At 43.6% G+C, this 25,397-nt stretch overlaps 1 protein-coding gene across 1 annotated transcript in view; it reads right to left on the bottom strand.

The window, feature by feature from the left end:
- Window positions 1-25,397, bottom strand: part of LOC142989952 (neural-cadherin-like) — a 73,988-nt gene that overhangs the window by 29,076 nt on the left and 19,515 nt on the right. The window contains exons 2-16 of the mRNA XM_076139673.1: window positions 22,372-22,569; window positions 19,446-19,671; window positions 18,589-18,793; window positions 16,862-16,973; window positions 14,680-14,929; window positions 11,818-11,960; window positions 9,890-10,062; window positions 8,588-8,756; window positions 7,683-7,853; window positions 7,108-7,280; window positions 4,412-4,579; window positions 3,700-3,949; window positions 3,121-3,248; window positions 2,549-2,735; window positions 977-1,120 (exon numbers count right to left, since the gene is read on the bottom strand). Of these exons, the coding sequence (XP_075995788.1) occupies window positions 977-1,120; window positions 2,549-2,735; window positions 3,121-3,248; window positions 3,700-3,949; window positions 4,412-4,579; window positions 7,108-7,280; window positions 7,683-7,853; window positions 8,588-8,756; window positions 9,890-10,062; window positions 11,818-11,960; window positions 14,680-14,929; window positions 16,862-16,973; window positions 18,589-18,793; window positions 19,446-19,671; window positions 22,372-22,569 (2,697 nt within the window). The remainder of the gene's footprint in view (window positions 1-976; window positions 1,121-2,548; window positions 2,736-3,120; window positions 3,249-3,699; window positions 3,950-4,411; window positions 4,580-7,107; window positions 7,281-7,682; window positions 7,854-8,587; window positions 8,757-9,889; window positions 10,063-11,817; window positions 11,961-14,679; window positions 14,930-16,861; window positions 16,974-18,588; window positions 18,794-19,445; window positions 19,672-22,371; window positions 22,570-25,397) is intronic.

Genomic DNA, 25,397 nt, shown 5'->3' with positions numbered 1-25,397 from the left:
TAGGGAACGACGCCGAGGTGTGAGGGAGGGAGGATCTGCGGGACAACAAGGGTGGGGGTGGGTGGAGTTCAGAAAACTCAATATCTGAACCATCTCCTGTGTCCCCATGGAGACTATCCGATGACGCACCTCTTAACTTTTCCATGAAATAATCCTCAAGTACAGAGTTTGCCTCTAATCATTCTGTTTGGTTGAAGTGGCTCCAATTCCATGTAAATACAATAATCTCTCCTTCTGCCACGCCAGAGCTGACAAAGTGCTCCCCTGCCTCCCACGGGGATCTGGCCGGCTTACGCTATTCCAGCCCAGGGTGGAGTTTTAAACAAGACCGATTGAGTATCACCTCTCTGATACAAGTGTACGGGTATTAACTTTAATGTTGGGGGCGTTGTTATTCCACAGCCATTCATCATTAGCGGTGCAGCCTGACCTGAAACGCACCCTGGCTGTCTATAAATACTTGATTAAGGGAAGCCCGATAAAGGCATCTTAAGCTACTGGTGTATGGATGTCGAGCAACTGCTTCATCCCTCAAATCCCACCCACCTACTGCGCGGGAGCAGGTCGCTCACTTCAGAGCATACATGCATGTGCTGCATTGCGACTACGCCGAGCAAAAACAAGAAGAACGCCTGCTAAATGTAGCACAGCTCGCTCGGCTCAGCACCGATTGATCCAGATTTGGGAGGCGCCGCTCATTGGGTCATTCCCCCGCCACGCAACAGATGCTGAAGAATTTATAGCGAAACAAAAGACTGATCAAAATATGGCTTCTATCGCTATTTTGAGAGAGTGAGAGTCTGGTGAAGAAAAATGGAAATCTGTAGAAAGTTTTCAAAGCAGAACATAAAAAACTTTTATATTGGTTCTGGCTGGCTACCTTCTTTAACCTTTATTTCCGCTAACTGTCATGTGTAAATCTCCTTTGGGGTTTACTGTTCTGTACCCAGTCGAGCTGCTGCATCATCAAGCATACCTTCATCCTCGTCATTAGCACCGACAGTGACAACCGCCAGGCCCACATCTGCATTCTCATCCACTCCAACTTCATACAGCCGCTGAGCGAAGACCGGTTTGTTGTCGTTGACGTCGCTGATGAAAACCCGCACATATGCTGTGTCTGCAGCAATGACAGAATGCCAGAAGATTAAATAACACACACACGCCCACGCACACACACACAGTCATATTCTCCTTCCATCTGTTTATTGATTCTTCATTTCATTGTGCCTGTTAAGTGGGGGAGAGGCACTTAACCCCAAACAATGTGGCTCATTGACATTGAAATCAGACAAAACATTTCTCACCAACATGCGCTGGAAATTACATAAATTATTCATATTGGGGAAGTTTATTGCTTTTTAACAGAGGTGACTGTTTTTCGCCCGCAAAGAAAAGCAGCAATAGTTCTAAAAAACCCTTCAACAAAGCAGCTTTTTCTTAGAGAGCCAGTAGATAAACAACCTCTCCTCTGGGAAGGTTAAATATTTATAAGATGACAAGTCTTATCTGTGTCTTCCTCATTGCCCTGCTTATTTTCCTTACTTAGGAAGAGTAAATTAACCACCCAAAACACACAGGTGACATGTTCATTTGAAAACGGCTGTAATAAGAGATGATGGTGGAATGTGGCGGTGTTTTCTCTGCTTGTTTTAACATTTCCCCCCCCCCTCCTCTCTGGGAGCATCCCTGGGGTGCCAGGGGAGAGACAGGTAATGTTTGCAGAGGAGATGAGCCCTTCTGGATGTGGAAGATACGTAAGCGAGGCACAGCGAAGGCTCATTGGAAATGCTAAGCAGCCCCCCCCGACATCCCCGAAGAGAAGGCTTTGCTGGTGAAAAACATCACCCTTTACCTCTAATGCCTCCTTCACAAATATTTGCAGAGACCCGCAGAATACAAATGTCGCAGCACGCCACTCCGGCTACAAGTTTTAAGACTGACAAAATGTCGCAGGGAGAACCAAGCTAAGCAAATATAGGCCATGCTGGTTAAATATTGAAAGATTAGAAAAGGGGGTTTAAACTAAAAAAAGAGAGGGTGTGCCAACAAATCTCCGAGCTATTTTCACATGGAAGAAAAGCGAGGCATGTCTCATCTTGGTAATGGAATAAATCTAATTAAGAGTCACTTTTTTCAAGTCAATCCCAAGGTGCAAATTAATGTAATGTAACGCCGCCGCAGCCTGTTTAAAACACAGCGCACAGACGAAGAACTCTTTACAGCTCTCACTATTGCCCAATAGGCTTAAAGGATAGAACAATGCTGCTATTATGATTGGACATCGCGCTGAGGCAGGGGTCACTTCAATGTCATCTCGCATGGCGGTGAAGATGAGGGGGGAAAAAAGAGCAGAGATGAAGCCAAGCTGAAGGAGCTGCCATTGACGCTTTACAATGTAAGATGATAAGTGAATAGCAATGAAGCTCAAAGGAGCAGAGGCGGATACGGAGCTTTGAGTGGCAACTTTTTAAATGAAACGAGGCAAAATAGGAATTCTCTGCGAGTTCCGTGTGAAGTGATTATTCAAATAGACTTCAGTTCTGACCTGAGTTTGGCTGCTTGTTCTTGCCGGGTCGAGCCGACTCGTGGCCGTCCTCCGACTGGACCTCCAGCAGGTAGGAGCCGCGGGCCTCTCGGTCGAACACGGCCTCTGTGTGGACGGTCCCCTGCTTGGGATCTATGCGGAACAGACTGTGGTCGCCGCTGCTGTCACTCAGCAGGGAGTAGGTGATCTGTGGAGTGCAGGTGAAATTGAAAATCAAGTCGAGACATGCTTTGAAATGATAACGCGCAGAAAATGGCAGAAATGAAATCTCGAGAGGCGGAAATGTCAATATGTATTTTGACGCTCGCGGGCAAAATTCAGATTACTGTCCCACTGATGCGATCAGTCAGTCAGTCACACAGCTGCGATGGCACAGATCCTGGAACCTCCATGTCAACACGGTGAAACAAAAGCGTCCACACAAAGGCAGAATAAGTTCTCGCTCATGTATGATTGACGGATACGTGCAGTGGTTTCTGATCAAATTTTATCTCCTTTCCTCCCCGCCACCCCTCCCTCCCCCGCCCCCCATATAATGTGACTGGAATGTATAAAAAAAAATCAATGCAGACCCCGCCGTTCAGTCCCAGGTCTTTGTCGTGAGCGGACACTTGGAGGACCAAAGTCCCGACCTGGGCTCCTTCTGTCACCGACGCCTCGTAGATGGAGGAGGTAAAAAACGGCACGTTGTCATTAACATCTGCCGGGAGGAAAACACAGATGTGAATTTCCCACCTGGGTGTGAAATTAGGGTTATAAGAAAATATAATAATGATCTCTTGGCATAAATCCAACTGCAAAACTGTAATAAATGGATGAGGAAAACTCACAAACCGACGAGGCTGGAAGCAACTACAGATAAATAAACCGGATTTTAATACAATTATGTCGGGATTTTTATTCTGCCTGTTTTATTACCTTTTTCTAACCAGTGATACTGATATGTTATGACATTCTGACAAGTGAATACATCATGGAGCAGTTAATTACCGTTTGCGAGACTTAATTACTGTATGTGGTGAGGGTTATAAAAATGCAAATGGAAAAAGATTTATACAGCATATTGTTAAAGGGCACTAGAGTAAAAGCAGTCAGTTCTGATTTTGAATCAAACATTACCACGAGCCGTTTTAGTGCAGTACAAATCACACCTGTAACGTTGACGTAAACGGTCGTAAAAGCTGCCAGAGGCACCGCCGCCACGTTCTGCGCCCGGACGCGGAGAGAGAAGAACGGCGTGGTCTCGTAGTCCAGCGGCTCGGAGACCAGGATGGAGGCGGAGCCATCTTCCCGGTTTGGGGAGAGGTAGAAACGGACGGGCATGTTGGTTTCTGGGACCATCCCGTCCTCCAGGTTGTAGGTCACCCTCGGGTCTCCCAGCTGAGACGTGGCCTTGATGGTCTAAAGAGGACGGCAGACAAGGTTAGGTTATTTTTCCCTGGTTTAAAGTCTGGATGGAATGTCGAGTTCAAAACAACAAATACAGATGCAAAGACGCAGTCGTCCCGCTGTAGCTAAGGTGACATTTCTCCTATAGGAGTGTGTGGGCTGACTTCAGATTGCAATTATTGCAATGAAACAACCTCTTATACTGAAGTCATTGGAAAAAGCACTTCTTGTTTGACACTGACAGCCACACACAGCATGTTTGTCACATTAAACAAGACATTGTGAAAGGATTTAATTATCTCGAAGTCATGAAAGTTGTTCAGCACCTTTAACATATTGTCAGCTTTTCTCAAACGTGTTCAGACATGTTTGGCACAGTGAGTGGTGCAGGGGACTTAGTTGACAAAAATGTTCCAACCTGAAGCTACAAAACAGACAGACACACACACACACACACACACACACACACAGTACCACTATGGATGTGTCCCTGGCTGTGTTCTCCTGGATGACAATGCTGTAGCTGTCCTGCTCCCACTGTGGAGGCTGGTTCTTCACATTGGTGATGGTGACTGCCAGCTCCACAGATGTGCTTCGGTTTCCTCCATCTGTTGCCATTATGTCTCTGGTGATGTAGGTCCTCTGTAGTCAACAACAACAGCTCAGTCGATAAAATTGTTGCAATAGTCATATTTTTTTGTCAATTACCGCGTGTGGAATAACGAGCCTGTAAAATGCAGTTTCCTCTGTTAGAGCACAATCTTAATTTGAGCCATGTCATACAAAGAAAAACACACAAGCTGACAAATGCTGTATAAAGTGTTGTTTAGAGACTAATGAGGTAATATCAGATGGCATTGTTGGAATGTGGGTATAGCTGATAAAATGACTTCATGATCTGTATGAGCTCCATTTATGAAACTATTTAATTTGTTAAGACGACATTTGTCTTGTAATTTAGATTCCATTAAATCTTGTCTCGACTATTGTTACTGTCCAATAAATTACACAATACAAGGGCAAAGATTGAATGAGGAACTATATAAAACGGGAGAGTGCAGGGGAATTTGCCTGAAAAGGTCACTGCAGAGTTTGACTCTATATTAGTAAATGTGCAACATTAACAAGACACTGCTGAATGAGATAAAACCTGCTGAATAGATTTCTTTGTACGGACAGTTTAATTCTATCCACTCACAGAAAAAGATAAAGTAAGTCATACTTACACCGCTTTGTTAATTAAAATGTATTGGAATAAGACTTCATTGGTTAAGATGTAACATTTCGACCATCAGGTGCATTATTCTCCAAATGCAAATCATCGCCCGAGCAACTCAAGCGGATAACAAAGAATCTCACTTAACTTGAAAATTACATTTTCTATTCCTGGGACGATTCATACAGAATTTGTGCACAAGCTCAATTCTTTCCCAAAGGTTGAAACTGCGGAACAGCGATTCTACACTCTGGTGGCTACTGTGGACCAAACAGCATTTGCATTTACAAGAAATAAATTAATGACTTTATAGCAAGTAACTAAGGGTTTTAAATGAAATAAGCAGAATAGTGTGAGGATGTGAAACAGAAGCAACAAATGCTTGGGCTACATTCGCATCAGCCGCTTCCATTTGATTTGAAGAGCTGTGCCGTACATTAACACTAGATGTTCTGCAGCACACTTACATAACCTAAGATGGACTTGTTGTGCACATGAACAAATGCATACATGTGAAATTTAAATCAGTGTTCCGTGGTGTGAAATCTGGCCTCAGTCATCTGTTGACCGTGAACAGAAAATTAAAATTCACCCACATCCAAGATGAGCTACATTTACATTTAATGAAGCACTTTCATAGGCTTAGAGAGCAGAGACAGATTAAAGGATCATTCGAACAGTGCCTGAAATCATTCTGAAAAATGCAACAGAATTGTTCAGCAAGGTTTTTGGCTTAACGGTCTGAATTTTGCATGAAGTCACAGGCAAAAAATGCTAGACTTCTGACACCATTTCACTAAAAAGGATGCTAAATAATACACAGCAGACCGGCGCAATTAAGTTGAGAGCCAAAGAAAAAAGAGGAAACAGGAAGAAGAACACTGCTGGGTTAGAGAGAAAAAGCCTAAAACGCATCTAGTGTGTAAAATACGAGGGAAATAAGGGAGCATAATTTACACAGGATTACATCAGGGACGCTTTCCAATAAACCAGCAAAGAGAACGTTGAGAAGAATTGTTAGTTTTCATTCCACACACAGCCTAGTTAGGATAAACAAAATCTTCTCCACGAGGGAAAAAGACCTGTTTGATTTATCTCAAAAGAATTAACTTTTTTAGCCGTTTAGCAAGTTTAAACGCTTTGAAAGAGCTGTGAGCGGCGCTGAATCGTGCGCAGGAGCTCCCCGTCTCACATAATATCCTCCAATTGATTCATCTCAATCTGTTTCATGCTGTCAGCCGTCTTATCAAAGCCCCATGTGATGAAATTGAAAAAAAAAACGTTAAAAAGGCTTCAATCCATCATATCAAAGCCAGTGTGTTTCCAAAGAACAAAAGCGGCTCAGTTTGCGTTAATTAACTTCTTAAAAACCTAAAGAGAGAATCAGTTCTCAACAGGCATTGTAGTGTAGATTAGAGGAGAGTAATACACCTAATTTGACTACAAAGACACGACCACAGGAATTCTGATCTTTTAAGATTTTTATTTTTTCATGTCTATGAGCAGGATTACTCAAAATGTTATGAACTAATTAAACTTGGATTGGATCCAGGGAAGAGTGCATTAAATTCGGGGTATAGGATCAAAACTTTTTCTTGGATCAATCCATACAGGACACTCCCAGATGTGCCAAACTCAATTTTCCCATTAAATTCCACAGCAGTGAGCGACAGTCTTAATTGGAGGACTGTTGAGCAAAGCAAAGCACTCTAATCAGAGCCTTTCTAGTTAATAATTTGGTAGGCTTGAATTAGGCTCCTCTATCATCTCTCTCTGTGGTCTTTCCGCCTACATTACCTCTGGGTGCATACATGCTCAGTGGGAATCGCAGACAGAGGCACTTAGTTGGCAGAGTTCCGAGGCCTGGAGTGTGAAATTGGCCGTGTGTGCGTGTGTTTGTGTTTGTGTCTGTCCGTGTGTAGGATGACAGAGAGCCTTTTAACTGCTGACTGACCTGCGATATGGGCTGGTTAACAAAAACCCATCCGGTGACGGGGTTGACCCTCAAGTACTCGGGCTGCTCCAGGGACATGGAGTACGCGATTGCTGCGTTCGTGCCAAAGTCGTCATCGCGAGCCGCCACACGCAGGAAACTGGTGCCGACCAAAGTGTCTTCTCTCAGAAAGTCTGCAGGGGATTGAGACCATTATCTATGCACTTAGTTTGGAGATTAATAAATAACATCATCTCTGCCAGGTCCTCCTACATCTTTCCCAGCTCATAAACCCATGAAACGTTTACATTAAACATTCTAGTAGATCTCATTTGTCAAACAGAAGTTCTGACAAATGTGACTGAAATGATTGAATAATAAATGAACATTTAAAGTCGATAACACTTCCTCTCTGTCTCTAATAGTCAGGATGATATATTTAGCATTTTTGGAGTTCCCATTTGAAATCAACATTCATTTTATTTTATTTTAACTGATTCAGGAAGGAAATCTGTTTTTTTGTCAAGATTGAAACGATGGAGGAATGTACTTCTGCTTCTGGATACTGGCATTTAGAGTTTTGAGCCAACACTTACACTCATAACGCAAATTTTCAAACTTAGGGCTATTGTCATTCTGGTCCAGTATTTGGATGTTGAGCTGACAGATGCCAATGAGCGGCTCCTCCGCCCAGTCAGTGGCCGTTACTGTAATTGAGTATTCCCTCTGCCGCTCTCTGTCGAACCGCCTGGCTGTCACAATCACTCCTGTGAATATGAAACAATAATCAGCCCATTTCGCCAAGCCAACCAAACTGCACACCATACATACATATCCATTCATCCATTCCATAATTCTCCAATTCCACCATCCAACCCTCCATCCATCCATCTGCCAATACACCCATCTGTTCATTCAGTCATGCAGAAATCCAGATAAACAAGTAAACAATTATTAAAAAAAACTTCAATCAGGAAAAATAGCAACATTTCATTTCATGTCCCATCATTTGGGTATTAAATCTCGAGATGAAGATGAAACATAAGCCCAAAATAGTATTAATATAATATGTTGGCTCGTCAGGTCACAACTTCAAAACTGTTTCTCTGACAATCAGTCATTCATGATAAACAACCATTTGGTGCACTGCAGACCCACGCTGGCCTCGGTGAAATGAACCCAAATGATGATTGATAGACACACGTTAAGAGGACTGGTGCTTCACTTTAGCAGACTGCAAAAATAATTATGGTAATTGGACATTTTCCTTGGCTTTTAGACGTTTCGCTCATGTTGTGGAAAGTAGAAATATTGAATTCCCTGCGTAGTTCCATTGTTATATTCGCTCTCTGCCTCCTTCTCTCAGGATAATAGTTCACATGCTATGAGCCTTGAAGGTGTCAATTATCACAAGAGGGTTCCTGTGTCGTTCTGCTGCACTCTGTGTGCTTCACCTACAATTGGGTCTTCTTTTAGCTCACACAATCTGCGACTGTTCTACCTGTATCTGGATGAATCCTGAAGGCGGCCATGGCACTGTCTCTGTGCATTAAGCCGTATTTGACTTTTCCATTTGCTCCTTCATCTGCATCCGCGGCATGCACTTGCAACACAAAAGTCCCTGTCGGTTGGTTCTCCAGCACCGAAGCCTGCTCGCGATACTGCTGGCACTGAGATAAAGACGTGGGGGGGAGGGGTGGTGAGAGAGAGAGAGAGAGAGAGAGAGAGAGAGAGAAAGAGAGAGAGAGGGCGGGAGACCAAGAAACAATGCTCAAAAACGGCAATATGTTGTTACACTAATGAGAACACAGGGATCAAAGAGACAAAGTCATTAACTTAGTCGCTACACACAAACTGCACATTGAGGTCCATGAAACACAAAAATGACGTTTAACATATTCCAGCACACACGTCTGTGAAATGGCAAGCACTTTATCTGATTTCCTTGAAACACTAAGCAGTGAACAGCTACAGTAGATTTCAGCCAGGTGCTCAGTCCATTTCCCCTAATAAACATACAATTTGCCCCAGATAGAGAGCTGCTCCCTGGAGACATAATCAAATAACTTGTCTTTCAGAAGAATGGCCGTGAAAAAGACTAACAACTGGGGAAAAAGGCACAGAAACAAATGAGAGCAAGATAGAGTGAAAGAGACTGATCAAAGGAACAGACAGACAGAAGGAGGAATAAAGCAAGGATTCACTGGGAGTGCCGTGATAAACAATGGGGCCCGGAGGTGAGAATCACAAAATTTCAAAGACAAAGTCTTGCTGCTGTAAATTGAGGAGGCGTAACGTGACATTTAAACGCTTCAAGTCGTCTTCTATCCAACCCAAAATACCCCAGGAGCTACTGATCTGCATGAATACGTCTGTTGGTGAAGTTCAAGTCATTCCTAATTAAGGAGAAAGTTAATTACACAGGTATTGTGCCCATATTGTGATGATATTGCTTTTTTTTTTTTTATACATTAACTTGAAATCCCAGCGGGCTGCCTCGAGATAGAAAGGGTGTGCAGGCTAATCAGAACTCATGGGAAAACAGAACAGAGAGAGAGAGAGAGAGAGAGAGAGAGAGAGAGAGAGAGAAGCCCAGGAAATGAGACGGGCAAATAGGAGAGGAAGAGCAGGAGAGGGTGATGAGGAGAGGAAGAATTTCACTAGACTGAGAGAATGAGGGAAATGGCAAATAAGTGGAAATTGTAACATCATTGTGCAAGCACAGTCTGCCAGCCGTTAACCAGGATGCAGATTGACAGTGACAACACATTTATACGACACAGATGAGAAAAGATCTGCTCACCTCCCCGAACACCGGTTTGTTGTTGTTGACATCATCGACCCCAACGATGACGCAGGCGGTGGAAGAGAGAGGGTGTGGCCCTCCAGATGCGTTGTCGTCCGTGGCTGTGACATTGAGGACATACTCCAGGCCCTGGAGCTGGGGCAGCGGAGTGGAACGCAGACGGATCAATCCTGCAAAGACCACAGGCCCAATAAATGAGATAGTATAACACGGCGTTCCCTCCCCGCTCAGCAGGATCACTCATCACTGTGGCCTTCCAGTGTGAGGAATGTGCCATCATAACACGCTGGGAAATACAAACCGTATGCTCTTACAATGCACAGGCTGGGAGTAAGACAGTTAAGCAGGTTTATGTGTGTGTAGAGTGTGAATGTACAGCCGGGGGAAACCGCCTCCACAAGCATTTATGATCTGTATTCGGATTAGACAATATATCATTCAGGGAGCAGAGGAATACTATTAGATCAGCCCATGTATATGTCTGATTTCTTTCCTTTACCCCAGAGTATAGAGAGCATGTAAACCTGGGGAGAGAGTGAGTGAGTGACAAATTTCACAGTGGGGTGTCACAGTTTAATCAAGTATTTGCCTCCATACAGCGACAACAAAAGGTTATAGAACCCTCTGGAAGGATCTGGCGTTCTGAATTAATTACTCATTAAATTCGCTTTGATCTTAATCAACTTGTGATAAATTAACAATCGCACTTTTCATGTCTTTGTTTAAAATGTTTCATCTTTCTCAGTCCAAGCCGGACTGTGAATGATGAAGTGCTCCAATCTCAGTCTCAATCATCTAGACAACTCATTAAACCAGAGATACACTCGTTTTTAAAATCAAGATTGTAAATATTTGAATGCTATATTGGATTAAGCAGACAATGCAGCTGCTTTTTAGTTATTCCTATCCAGGCCTCCGTCTGCTTTCCTATAACTAGAAGATAAAGGGTGTGAGAATCTTTCTCATCAACGGAAATAAGAACACATTAAGATGTGTGATGTTGAGGAACCTCATTGAACCGAGAGCAGCAGGAGATTTATTCTTGCCCTGTCTTTCTTTCAATGATGTTGTTAAAAGACAACAGCAACGCCCCGACACGAGTGCCAGTCTGCCCTCTCTTCCAATTTACTTGCGATCTCGCCTGCTCGCACAACAGCGAGGAGCCTCCGTGCCTAATAACAATGCATGACATTGATAGTACAGTGTCACGACATTGAAATAAGTGAACTGCTGGGTGTAATTCTTCCATCTTAAATGTCAGCCTTGTTTACAAATTCGACACGAGCAGCAGCAGCAGCTATTCAATGAGCCAGCACTATTCATATAGTATAAGGGGGAAGCTGTGCAGTAGTTTTGCTGCACCCAAAGGATATCAACCTTAGCATTTTTTCGCTCCGTGGATCCACAGACAGGGAGGAAGGGGATATAAAAAGATGACACAAAGAAAGAGGAAGCGGTTGAGTGCAGCCTGAAGATTTTGAGCCATGATAGAGCAGATGTTGTGAAATTGAATTGAAAGGGTTGGGTGACAAATGTCACCGTGATTGCCACTAGTTTCGGATCAAAGGCTAAATAAAAAAGATAAACTGTGCCATCAACGACGGTAGAGAGCTTGGAAACATAAAGAGCATTCCACTGTGTACCTGTCAATGGAAAAACCCACTGTTGACATTTCCCAAATAACGTCATCGTTTATATTTATGACTCCAGATATAGAAACGGCAGAGTTTGCCCCGAAATTACTACTTTAATATCAACTTTCAATAGATTTCCACATTGACTTTGAAAGTAGAGGGCATCAATCGTGCACTACGGTATAACAGGAACGTATTAGAGAAAATTGAATGTGTGGTTTGACGGAAAGCCTGTCAATTAGGGCCAGAGTTACAAATGTTGGACCCGGCTGGCAAATTAAGAAGCATCACCTTTCTGGCTGTCAATGACAAAGTTTCCCTCCTCATTTCCTGCGGTGATGGTGTAGATTATTCCATCACCATCTGGGTCTTTGGCCAGCACTGTGGCTACCAGCGTGTTGGGGCCTGCGTCCTCGGAGACAAATGTCCGATATCTGGAAAGAGACGTTCAGCTTTACAAATGCAAGTGCAAGAAAGTCAAACACACGCACATATATATTATATATAGAAGAGATGTATTGTTCACACAGTTTAAAGCATCAGCAGGCTGATTAGACTTATGTTCCTGGCTTTTCCTTGTCACCATGATTTAACCCGTCCTCTTAGCTGGCCAGGCCAGAGACAAACGATAATGCCGACTGGGATGTTGAAGTCATTGAACAAATGGTCCCTCCACACACCCAGCCCACTCTGGGACCATTTGATCCAGTGCCTTTTAAAATGTCAACAGTGATTTGCTTGCTCTGTGGTGTTGGGCACTGGGATGCCCATGGAGACTGATATACCACTGAGGCACAAGAGCACAAAGGGGTGGAGACCAACTGTGTGACTTAGAGGATCGACAGATGAAGAGAAATGGAAAACACAGCAAAGGCGAGATGGAGAGAGGAGTCGGCGACAGCGAAGGGAAGGATTGCAACAAAATGACGGGTTAAGTGATGTGTGGGTGAAGGAGAGAGCGAGCCAAAGAGAGAAAGAGGGAGAGAGACAGAGAGAGAAAGGGGAGAGAGAGAGGCTGACCGACAGGAGAGAGCAGGATGTGAGAGTTTGAGTTGATTCGTCAGCAGAACTCCTCCCCAGTGAGATCCAGTAGTGTATGCTCTTGAAATGTGTGTGTGCGAGTGTGTGAGTGTGTGTGTGCGTATCTGTATTTAGGGGGTATCAGTGTCTGGTGGTAAGAAGTCAGGGGTGATTGATGGTTTACAGAACAACACTGATGGGTGATTCATCTCCTCCTGTAATGCCAGTCTCCGTGGCAACATGAGTGACCCGTAATCTGCCACCCGGCACGGCGGGCCACCTCTCCATGATACAAACACACTCCCTCGCCTTTCCCTCCCACAGCTTCTCACTACACCTCACTTAACTGTGAAAGCGTACACTCGGGGAGAGTGTCCCTTGGCCCAGTTGTTTGGTTGTGTACACGTCTACCTGTGCACCGTTCACCTCCATCGTTCCTTGGAGCCTCTCTGTACCTCACTCAGCTTTCAAACTAGACACCTTCGCCTGTTTGCATGTTAAAGTATCTGTAGATTAGTGTCTTTTAAATAGCAAGAGAATAATTCCAACAGCTTTGTAGCCATCATTCTCATGCCGTGTCTATCTTTGTGCTTTTGTTGTTCAACTCTGTCCTCTGGTGTCCTCAAAGCACTTATCTATATCTCTGTGTGCACCCGGCAGACCCTACCTGGCAAATTGCCTGCATTTCCAACTCTGTCTGCCAGTCGTGTAGCAGCACTTGACTGACTGCCGACAGGATTCTCTGTTTATCTGCATATGTGACTGTGGCTGTCTGCCGTCTGCCTGCTGCGGATGTGTTTGGTATTCTCCACTTGCTTTTTCCCTGTGCCTGCATCTGTTTGCCTGCCTGTGCGTCCTCTGCCTTTCTGTCTGCCTCTTTGTTTGTCTCTGTGTCAACCCACCCACTGAGACTGACACCTGACAATACGAAAACAGTAAATAACAGAGATCCGCGATAGTTACGGTGAAGGTCGTTGACACATGACTGACAGGCCAAGCGGCTCCCTCGTCTGGGGGGAGAGAGGTGGTGGTGGTGGGGGTGCGGTGGAGCAGTGGAGCCTCTGTGACAGTAGCTGCCCACCCACTCACACAGCTTTGCAAAAAGGTTGTCTAGGATACATTGGATTTCGTCCATATGTCAATTTTCTGCAGATCTTCTGTAAAGGCCAAAAATAACCCCAAGAGATGCTGCCGAGTGCGAGCATGGGCTTAAGTAACTCTGTCTCTTTGTTTATGTTTAATTTATAAGCAGAGAGCAACAGTTTGTACTGTTGGCAGATGGTTGTGATTAACACCCAGAGCCAACTATATTGAGTTTTGTGTAACGATTGTGAATTTATGATGACGGGTGTAGACAAATGTAACCACTTGTCTTTAAATATGATTGCTGAGTCCAGCCTGAGGGAAGGTACAGTATGTCTGCTGTGTGATGAAACTACTTCCATGTCCTGGCCCAAAGTACGAGGCATGAAGAGACTACAAAGCAACCAGATGCGGATCAAACTTTAAAGTTCTCTTCTCATCTGGGTCATAAACTGTGTTTGAACTACAGTTGCAATTTAACTTTAATAATAGAACCAGTAAGACAGTAATGGAGACAGTAACGCTTTTATCAAGGAAATGTGAATTACAGGCTAAACTTAGACTGTGTTCACACACACACACACACACACACACACACACACACACACACACACACACACACACACACACACACACACACACACACTAGTTGAAACACTTTTGAGTCTTTGCCTGCCTGTTATATATTATATATATATATATATATATATATATAATATATATATATATACACACTGTATATTGTGGGTGCAGTCCAAGTATATAAGTGACTGTACCTTTTCCTTACGTACCTTTTGAGCTCTTATGTTTGAGTTTGAGCTGTTATTATTTCCAGGAGACATTTGCAAAGCACATATTTTGCTACACTGCAGCTCATTAGCGCATAAAGAATGCCAGTGAAACTCTCAAAACACAAAACAAAACTGTAATGAGATAGTCTAAAATTAATTATTTATTAATTATTGGAGAAATGGTGGGAGAAATTAGGTTTTTTTTTGCAAGTGGGCGAGTGTGTGTTATGCTTAGATGTAGAAGATAAAAAGCACTCACACAGGCTGGGAGAATTCCGGGGCCTCGTCGTTCACATTGGCCATCCTCAGACGCACGGTGGTGGTGCCAGAGTGGGGCTCATCGCCGCTGTCCACCGCCATCACCACAAACTCGTAAAGATGGTTCGGCCTCTCGTAGTCCAGTCTGCCCGCGGGGAAAACGGTCCCGTGTGGCGATATGCTGAAGTGTGGGCTCAGGGTGTAATAGGTCAGCTCGGCATTTGACCCCGAATCGCAATCTGTGGCCAACACTGGAGGGAGAGGGAGAAGAAGAGGAGGAGACGCCGCAGGGAACAATCAATTAGGTTAGAATCAAAGCCAGCCAATGGAAACGGCATCAACTGATGAATAAGTCAACATCAGTGTAGATCATTATCTCTTTATAGCTTTGTTAAACATGTCGTTGATCATATGCCCTGGCAGCTGCAATTAGTGGCGGCGCACAATCGGCAGAATTATCACCATCATTTGCAAAAAAGACAAGAGAAAAGAACACCACAGTGAAAAGGAGCTGCGTTTACTGCTGAGGATGTTTTGGTCAGGTCGCTTTCACTCTGAGGTAGTTACACAAAGGAAAATAGATGTGTGTGTGTTTCTAATGTATGATAAGATGCCTTCTTTAAAATAACCACACCGCAGAAGCAAATATTGACACCTTGGGTTGCACAGCTAATTTAAGTTGCTGTTTGGTAAATTCCACTTAGGCTCAGTGTTTCATGTTCAGCCCCTCTAGCTCAGAACGCTCTGTATTGCATATTCCTTTGATGTGTGTATCTCCTCTATTCCAAGCATCAACAGTCTGCCTCACAGTGTCTTGTAATGTCTATAATTATGGAGTGGCAATTATGTATCTGTTTACGTATACCTTGTAAAATATGACCGATTTGTTACATGTTTCACTCAACTATGAAGCGACGTGAAATGTTCAACTGTTTCTACAAAAAAAACAGATCCGCAGCTTTGTTACCGTCAACCTCAGTGGGTTAGAGTCAGAGTGCAAACCTTAATGTAAAGTCTTCGCCTGTGTCACGGCCGATGGAGGCAGAGTAAAAGTTAATAGAGATTTTTCTCCTTTGAGGCCTAAAAACTTTGACATCCCATTAGCTAGCTGTGCATCAGGATAAGCAATTAACCTTTTTTTTCAGCAGGCGTTTTAGCCGCCTTATCTGAATTATTGGGGCATTGTGAGCTTTTGTCAAAAGCTTTCTTATACATTTCTTATACTTATATATATATATATATCTATGCAGACTTGTAATGCATATCTTGTTCAATTTACAGCATACATAACCGTTTGACCTTGTCTCCTAGAGATAAATTCTAATGTCAGCCTCTCCCGCCAAGGTCGAGTTTTTCACATCAAGTTGTTTGCTTTACTTATTTATTTATGTTTGATGTGGTGGATAGTATTAAATAGCATTTTTTCTTACTGCCAGCAAAAACAACTTCTATAGCTGCAGGCTGTGTATTCAATTAGTTTCAGATAAAAATTTATTCTATGTTGACTAGACTACATTGCAAATATTTGACTCTCGCGCATCGTGGACAGTCGCCCATGGGGGATGCAAATACCTCCAACATGAACATTTGAGAAGGAAAGCAACACCAATAAGAGGCAAAAATGTAAATGAATATTTTAACTCTACTGGGTTTCTCCTGAAAGTTTTGTCCATATCCCTTCAGTTTGTGCCGTTATGTCAGAGTGAGATAACAGATACGTACATACACACACGCATAACAAGCTCTGACTGTAATGCATTTACAGTGATAGCGATACTAAATGAAAAATACACCCATTCAACATAGAGGCCTCATAATTGATAATTATAAGGTAACTTCATGCTGTAATGGATAAATTGACATGCCATTATTCATACAGTACATAATAAATCAAAACAAACGCATGACATCTTTGTAGTGGCTACTTTAGAGAATATAATTGAATTTCTGATCACAGATCTGAGAGATCTATTACTGGCTTTTAATATGCAAAGATGGAGGCGTTATGGGTCCATAAGCCATTATGGTGATTGCACGGTATTGTTGCAGCACTGGCTTTCCGCCAAAACGTTAAATACATTTAACGGCTTTCATGGAGAAAAAGTGACATTCTGGTAGTTTCCGGTCTTCACTCCAAAAAGAGAACCAGATGGAAGGAAAATATGAGGTCAGAAGAGGCTCACCTTGCAGCAGGGACGTTGCTGTGGTGACAGTTTCAGGAACTCCATCCACACTGTAAATGGATTGGAGGAACTCGGGGACACAATCATTCTCATCCGTTATCAACACCTGAACCTGATTAGTGCCAGCATGGCGGGTGGAGAAGAAAGGATGGCAGAGGAGTTGAGGAGAGGCGAGGAGAGGAGTCGAGAGGAGGGGAGTCGAGAGGAGGAGAGTGGAGAGGAGAGGAGTGAAGAGGAGGAGAGTCAAGGAGAGGAAAAAGATCCGTGTAAAAATGACAAAAATGACTTAAATTAATCTATAATTTTAATGTTTCTCATATTGCCTTTATCTTCCACTTCATAATTTTGTCTAGTCAAAAATAGGAATATTCAGAGCAAGTGTGCTCCTTCCTGCGCATGCTTTTAACAAAGGCCCTGAGTCGCCCCTTTGCCCTACAAGCTCCCCGTCACCACTGTGTGTAAAGTGTAAAGTGACAGCTGAGTAATAGTCCTGAAATAGCTGGAACAGGTTTTCCCAGCCTCCATCTCCTGCTCGGCGACACACAGCTGAGCATAAAGAGACTTTGCTTGCTTCATCTGTGGCATGAAATAAGGGCCTGACACGATAATTGGGCAACAGAAATGGTATAATCTTAAATTCAGTGTTAACAAACATAAAAACAGTTTAACTAGATGTTTGAGAAATATGAGTTCTCATCATAAGTGCCTCACAGCCTCCAATTCCCCAGATCACACTCACTACAAAAAGGAACGGAAACAATATACCCCTGGTCCCTTTGTTAACGCATCAAAAAACACTGAGTCATTCCTGTAGACAGAAACAAACTCGATCGGTGTCAAAAGTTCAGTGTTAAGTTTCTATCATTGCAGTTGATGCAATTTTGCAAGGCTGTGTCTGAGGGACAGAACATATAGGTGAGGCTGGGCTGTCAGACAGCTTTGTGATAACCCAAGTGGACAGCATCACCCAACAAACATTTTCACTTTAATTCAGCAATAACTGTAAAGGCTGAGGACAGATACTTATAATGGTAAAGCAACATCTTCAACCTCAGCTCGGTTCACCTCATTTTATCTAGCAGTTGCAGGTCAAGGCAACTGTACACTCTGTTCAGTTCTGAAGGTATTTTTCATCCGGCATTGCTAAGTTCCACACCCAAAACACACTGTTGACCTCAAGAGATCCAACAACTACAGCACACATAAACAGAGCGAAGTGGTTTATGGAATCAGATACAACATTGAACTATACACTAAGACCACGCATCTCTTAGGTGCAAGGCAGGGTCAACTCTGCTCTCTACCTACACCTACAAGATACATAACACCCTCGTGATGAGAGAAATCCATTCACGGAATAAAGGAAGATATAATATTATAGCACAGCCCATACATGCAGCAGAGTACATTTCCACTCCAACCACTCACTCCTGAGTGCTCTATGACTCTAACAACCCTCACATGTCTCCCACGTGTCCCAAGAAGTCACCTGCCCGAAGGTAAGACAGCTACAGTTTACTGCCCAGTGCTGACTCAAAGGTACTTGGATGAGTGGTGTAAGATCGTCCAGACAATACAAGTCCAATTGTCTTGAACTATTACAGCAAAACCTCCAGTGACCTGGATGACTTGAGAAGCTTTGCACACATTTCACCTCAGCTTGGTGGACAAGAGTGCAAATGCTCTTTGTCACCTCGTGGAGTCCATCACTGGCTCTTTAAACTAACCTCAGCGGCAGTACTGAGGCTGCCAGGCTCCTCACTGGCTCGCACCATCAGCAGGTAACGTCGCTGGTCACTCTCGTAGTCCAGAGTCCTTGTCAGGCTGATCTCCCCCGTGTCCTGCCGGATGCTAAAAAGGCTGCTGGGGTTGATCAACAGGCTGTAGCTGATTGACTGTTGCTGGAACGAAATGGCAACCACCAAAAGAAAGCTATAGAAGGGAGGATTTAGGGGGTAAACACACACACACAAAACGTTACCATTTGATTTCAATTGCACAAATGTTGAATTAAAATCGACTCCCATTTTTCCTACATCAGCACTGTGCTCTAATGAAATCAATTACTGTATGGCCCATTGGCTTAGTGCTATAAACACAGTCAATCAGTACTTGGCAGTTCTGTGTAATAATGTAATACTATTACCCTGGCATGTTTGTTTGTTTTCAAGGATAAGGGAGATTGCATTCCCTAACGGCATGTGATGAACATCTCAATTTATGCCTGAGAGCAGCCTTGTGAGCAAATGAATATTAATAATGAATAATCAACACATCATCCCATTTGTAGAGGTAGACAAGAACAAGAACATTTGCGTGCAGTTTGGGTTTTGTTGTAATGTCATTATTTAGGACCGTATGTGTGCAGCCTGTGTGTGAATGACTAACCCCATATTGAGGCAATAGTCAAGAATCTGTAATAAACCATAGAGAAAGGAAAATATATGAATAAAATGAAGAACTGTTTTACTGCAAGCAAAAACAGAATTTTCAATCAGTCTAAACAAATATTAGTCCGACCTGGAAAGCCCTAATCCATGTCTGCAGGTGTATGTAGCCTATGTATGATGTCAGCAGTACTCACGGCTGTCCTTCAGGCGTGTTCTCTGGGATGGAGATGGCGTAGCTGGTGTTGGTAAACTGTGGTGCTCTGGCTCCTGCCACCACAGAGACCATTGCAGGGACACTGCGGGTGCCTTGGCCATCAAGGGCCACCACACTCAACAGGTACTCTCTGTCCCTCTGAAGCACCAGACCTGTGGTTACCACGTGGCCCATCGTCTTGTCCACTGCAAAACAGCCGTCCCCACCTACGGAGTGATAATGAGACATTCTCTAACGATGGATGCAAGGCTGCATTTTTGGCTTTTTCTAAATCAGAAATATGTTTCAAAATGTGAAATACTTACTCAGGAAGGCTATGTCCTGAAAAGTCAATTCTAAGGTCCTCAAGTCCAAATCAGAAGGTAAACCTTTTATGCCTTTCATTTATTTGTCAGAACAAGTCAAGTTGTAAGTGGCTTCACACAAAAAACATCTATGAATGCACTTTTCAACCTTCAATAAAATACTCTTTTGGTTTAGTAAGAGAACACTGGTATTTGAAACATAAACTTTAACAGAATATTTTCGTAAGTACCCATTCAAGAAAACGCACCGTGTGTGTAATGAATAAATACAAAGACAGCCTTCTGTGCCGTATCATCCAGTGAGCTATGGTGACATGAAGCATCATTCATGAAATAGTTGCATGAAGGCAGTACAGTGAACCTTTGGTGATGAAATATGTGAGTGGCCTGATTTCCCCCTTATGGGCATTGTATTCTTCATACAGAGTAGAAACTTTCAGGGCCAAAAGAAGTCTTCCAAGGCTGAAGACGTGGTGGCCAATGTTCTATGAGATAGCTCCCAAAGCAAACATCAGCTTTTACCTTTTCCATGTCTCATACTCCAGCCATCACATCATATCTTATAATCTCCTTCTCCGTCTACTTTCCTTCAGTTTTATGACTAAATCAAATATAACCACTGACACCTAAGCCTGTTTCTTTGGTGTTGTTGCCTCTGGGCTTCATGTTGGCCCCTACTAGCACAATTCCTTAAGGACGGTGCTGCAGCGTTATCCGAGTATGTGTTCAACCTCCTGTTTTTGTGTTGTTTCGTCTGACATCACCCGGGATGTATTGGAAACTTCATAACATGACTACCTGTTTCAAATCAACTCTATCCATCGGTTGTAGTTTCAAACAAACAAAGACCAAAGAACGACTTTTGAATCTGAAACTGCACGGCCATTTTTTATTCAGAATGTCGAAAGGCACTGGCCATATATTATTCAGTCTACAACATATCTCCTTGTGTCCATGATATAGAAAATATCTTATTCAGCACACAAAAGCCAGCAGAGAAAAGCGCAGGTTTCCAGAGGTCAGGTGTAGAATTCTGTCCACGGTCAGAAAACACAAAGACGCAACAGACAAGATGGTGGCTGTCAACCACTAAGTCTGTGTCATAGTTTACACGTGGAGGTCGTGACATTGCGACACACTCTTTCCAGCCACTGCCAGTTTCATGTTTAACCTACTGCTGGCTTGGGGAAGCTAAGATAAGGGATTTTAAGTGGCAAATCGAATGTCTTTAATAATGTAGTTAGCAATAGTAATGAGCCGCAAGAAGCTTCTCGTCCAATACCAAAGCGTTGTTAGAAGCCCTATCGCGCTCTGTTCTGTACACAAAAAGGATCATTTTGTGTAGAAACAAACCTTGCATGTATTATTCATATTTATATTTAAAACCAAGCAAGAAATACAACTTGCTTGTCTAATGCAGGGCGGAGAAGTTCTTCCAGATACACTCGTAGCATAGTACAGTGTGTGGGTTTGGGATAGTTCAGCACTTTTGGACAAAAAATCAACTTACAAGAAAAACTATGTAACGGTTTTAAAATTGGCAGCACAATACTATGAAGCTACTGGGAAAAACTAGCTCAGTTATCAGCTAATTGCTAATTCTAGCTAGCTAATCTACAACACAACTCTGGCAATGGTTCACCTCCTGACATTTTGATTCTCGTGCTTGTGTAACACACTCTCACCCACAGGCTCCATGTCTGCTGTGAATACTAAAACGAGGTTCACACACGCACAAAACTTCACTTCCCAAAAGGTCAGCTAGGTCTCGTCTTCCTCAGGTCTTAAAACTTAACCAAGCAATAAGTAGGTTAAACAAATAAACTGAAGTCTAGATTACATTTGTTATCTGGTGCAAACGTTTAGAGTAAAGCCCAAATGCTTAACAGAGATTTTAGCGTGATCATACAGACTATAAGTGCTTTGTAGTAATTGCGGTTTAACTCACATCAGGGAGCGGCACGATGGAATAATGAAAAAGGAAAAAAGTCTGAAGTGTTTTGTAAACCCCCATAGGCAAGATTAGCACATCCTCCAATCTCTGACATGCCAACAAACCTCTATCCCCTCAACCACCAGGGGGTCTACTTCTGTGGCAGATTTCCAACAGCCCACTGTGTGTGTACGAGTGTGTGTGGATATGTGTGTTTGTGTGCATGACTGTGTGTATGAAACAGAGAGAAGCAGACAGACAGGCAAGAGCGTGAGCACAAGATAAGTGAATAAACAAATGTGCGAAGCCTGCTGGCTATCTTTGTATTTCTGCATGGCCGTATATATGTGTGTGTGTGTGTGTGTGTGTGTGTGTGTGTGAGTGCCGAGTGAGTGAGAGAGAGGGAAGCGGAGGGAGACGGGGTGAGTGAGAGAAACTAATGGATACCTAAAGAGTGTATGACTGAATGAATGTGTGAATGCCCGTGGCTGCCTGACTGAGTGACTGTTCTGGTGTCTGACTCTTTATTTATATCGCAGGGCCTGTAGTCTGTCAACCCGTTTTAACAACAACACAGCCTATTTTCATACAGCTTCTCTCAGAGCCAACCTTGTGTGTGTGTATGTGTGTGTGTTCATGCATGCATAGACAGCACAAACAAAGCTTACCGTCTGATAAAAAGTACTCCACCTCCCCGCTCCTGCCCTCGTCCTCGTCACGAGCCTGAAGCTGGTAGACCAACGTTCCTGCCGGAGCCTCTGGGGACACGACAGCCAGGTAAGGGTACGGCCTCATGTTCCACTCGGGGACATTGTCGTTGACGTCAGTAATCTTCAGCTTCACCTTGTTCAGGTACCAGTCGGGTCCTGGGGGATAAAGCGGGGAGATAGCGATGAAGCCGTGCTTAGCGAAAGTGACAGCTGTCATGTAACTTGAGTGAGTAGACAGGAGACGAGCGTTCGGGGGAATCCAGAGCGGAGACAAATACAAGTCAGCTGAGGGTTCAGAGCAGCCACATAAGAGATGAACATGAACCAAATGAAGTCGCTGTGAAAACTGAATGTTGCAAGATTTGAATAAATCTGAGTGCTTATTATACCTGTAGGATGTCATTATTGCTGACATTTTTATTTCATCTTAGGTTTTTCCAGCAAAGTCTTTTACCACGATATCTTAAAACGGAACCACTATCTTTCCAAGTCCTTGTCAACATTTCTCCTCTATAGCTGCCAGACTTTGGAGATTGCTGGAAGTGGAAGTCAGAAGGGCTCTTTGGGAACACGGAGGAGCATTGTGGAAATGACGTGATCAATCCACCCTCCATCAGGGCTCCAATCGGGACATCCAGACACCCAGGTTCCCATGGGATAGTGCCTTAGCCCTGGTCTCATCTACCAAGACTTTGTAAAGCTACCTTGATCTCCCCACAGAGGCCTGGGGATGATACCTTGTGGCTGCAGGCATTTTGTCGCTGTGACACTGCTTCACTGAAGTGAATAAGAAGATTCCTGGAATCCAATTACCCAATCTCTCACCCTGAGCCAGAGCAGAAAGCAACAGTGCACAGCAGCAGGCAAGGAGGAAGTGGCACACAACTGCATTACAGCCAGTGTGAGTGGAGAGCAGCATGCCTGTAACTGATACTCGACATCATTATCCACATTACTCGGTAAAGAACATACTATGACACAATCCAGATACTGTGCACAATGTCTGTTATGAACCCAATCTAGGACACATTTTGTGTAGAATCTATTCCGGCAAAGTGGAGCGAGTCACAGAATTGTAAGCTAAGACACTGTTTCCACACACTGGCTGTGATCTTGTGTCAACACGGCATGAAGGAATGTCAGAGGAGCTGCCAACCAGTTCAGAAGGCTGAGATCCACAGAGGCCATCTGCCTCACCCAAGAGGAGGAAAACTGTCTGGACACATACACACACACACACAAACAAATATGTCTACAAGCACAAATACTTGATATAGAGGCAAGTCACACTGTCTCATCCAGACACATGCACACACACCTGACACAGTTGACATGTGCCTGTGTCTTTCTGCTTACTTTCTTTTTCTGTCCGTCTGTTCTTCCCACCTACACCCAGAGCTTACTGACGTAACCTGAGGGCTAAATGTAACTCTGGATTTCAAATCCTATTATGCAACAGGTTTTCCGTCTGTGACCTGAGGCTATACAATATATGGAGAAGCAGCAGGGGCTTCCAATACACCTGAGGATCCACCAACTGATGTGGCGTCCCTGCAAGCGGTGGTTGTGCATTACGGCTTTCCTCAGTCCATTGCAGTATATAAATCATAGAAATCCAAACACTGATACTAACAGTGACACACATTTGCCTCATTTGACACCAGCACCTGCTCTGTTAAGTTTTATTAAACCGTAGCACAATATTAAGCCTTCAGACTGAATGAACTGCAATAACATATCTTTTTACAGCATTCAGTGTTTGTTTACTTAACAGGGTTGGGTGGCAAAAAAAAAATCGAATGCTGAGATCTTATTTCCTACTTTCTTCATTTTATCCGGCTTACTGTTCAGATGCATTTTGATGAAAAACACAACGTCTTGCAACTCCAGACTAGCTGTGGTGCGTGCACGACTGAAACACAATAGCTATAAAGTGTGTGACAGCTCCTAAAAGGATTGTTAGAGGGATAATAACGGAGGGTGGAAGAAGCTAGGGGAGAGAATTAATCTAGCTTCCTGCTCGGGCTTTAAAGTTGCTCTGTGGAGAGAAAAGTTCTGACTTGGATCTGATGGTTGTGCGTCGGGATAAATAGCCACAGTATCGTGGGGGCTGAGAAACTAATCAATGCTCAGATGCTATCTCCTAAAATGTCGACAGCAGCAGTTTATGCAATTTAAGCCAGATCATCTCGCTCTGGAAGACGGAACAATCCCTTCCGTGATGAATAATGAGAAGGGATAAAGACTCCATTCCAATGTAGAGGGCTTTAAAAGACACTTAATCAAAATGAAATCAGAGATCCAGCACTTAACATTTAGTTGACTATCAAATCTTTGAGGGGAGCGGAGCAAGACGCATTCCTCGCCTCGTGCTTGTTGGTGTCTTTCCCAGCTATGTCTCTGCGGTAATGGCGGTGATGATTTTACAAGGCTCCATCTAATTAGCTTGTTACAGAGAGACTAATCAGAGCCAAGGCAGATAATTAGAGCGTATCAGCTCTGGAATGGTAATGAAGAACGTACTAGTGTATGCATGTGTGTGCGCATGTGTGTGTGTTTGTGCGTAGGTGAGCAACCAGTTGTGTGGATGTCTGGGTAAACGAACGAATGTGTACGCAGCATGTTTTAAGCCTGCATACGTGTGCACATTCTCTCTGATCTGGCGAGTTAAATAAAGAACGCTGGAGCGCAATGCCCCTGTGAGCACAAAACCCCTCTGCCTCCACCTGCCTCACATGACCGAGGCGAGATCTGTGATCAAATAGGCAGGCGAAGCAAAGGCTCACTGGCTCTGACAGAGGTTTGGAAAGTCAAATGCACCTTCTGCTGGGTGGGTTTGATGAAAAGCTGGTCTATACTCCACAATCCCTTAAGGATAAGAGCATCTGCCAGATGACTAATATAATAATGTATCATAAAAAGGATGAGAGGAGTGCGCTGTGTGTGGCTGGCTGTGGTTCAGTGCGTACAATGAGTGCTTGTAT

This window comes from Genypterus blacodes, unplaced genomic scaffold, assembly GCF_046128005.1.
Source record: "Genypterus blacodes isolate CSIRO-AG114 ecotype Tasmania unplaced genomic scaffold, CSIRO-AGI_Gbla_v1 ptg000015l_1, whole genome shotgun sequence".
Taxonomy (NCBI): Eukaryota; Metazoa; Chordata; class Actinopteri; order Ophidiiformes; family Ophidiidae; genus Genypterus; species Genypterus blacodes.
The sequence above is the reverse complement of the archived record's forward strand: the minus strand, read 5'-3'. Positions and strand labels throughout refer to the sequence as shown.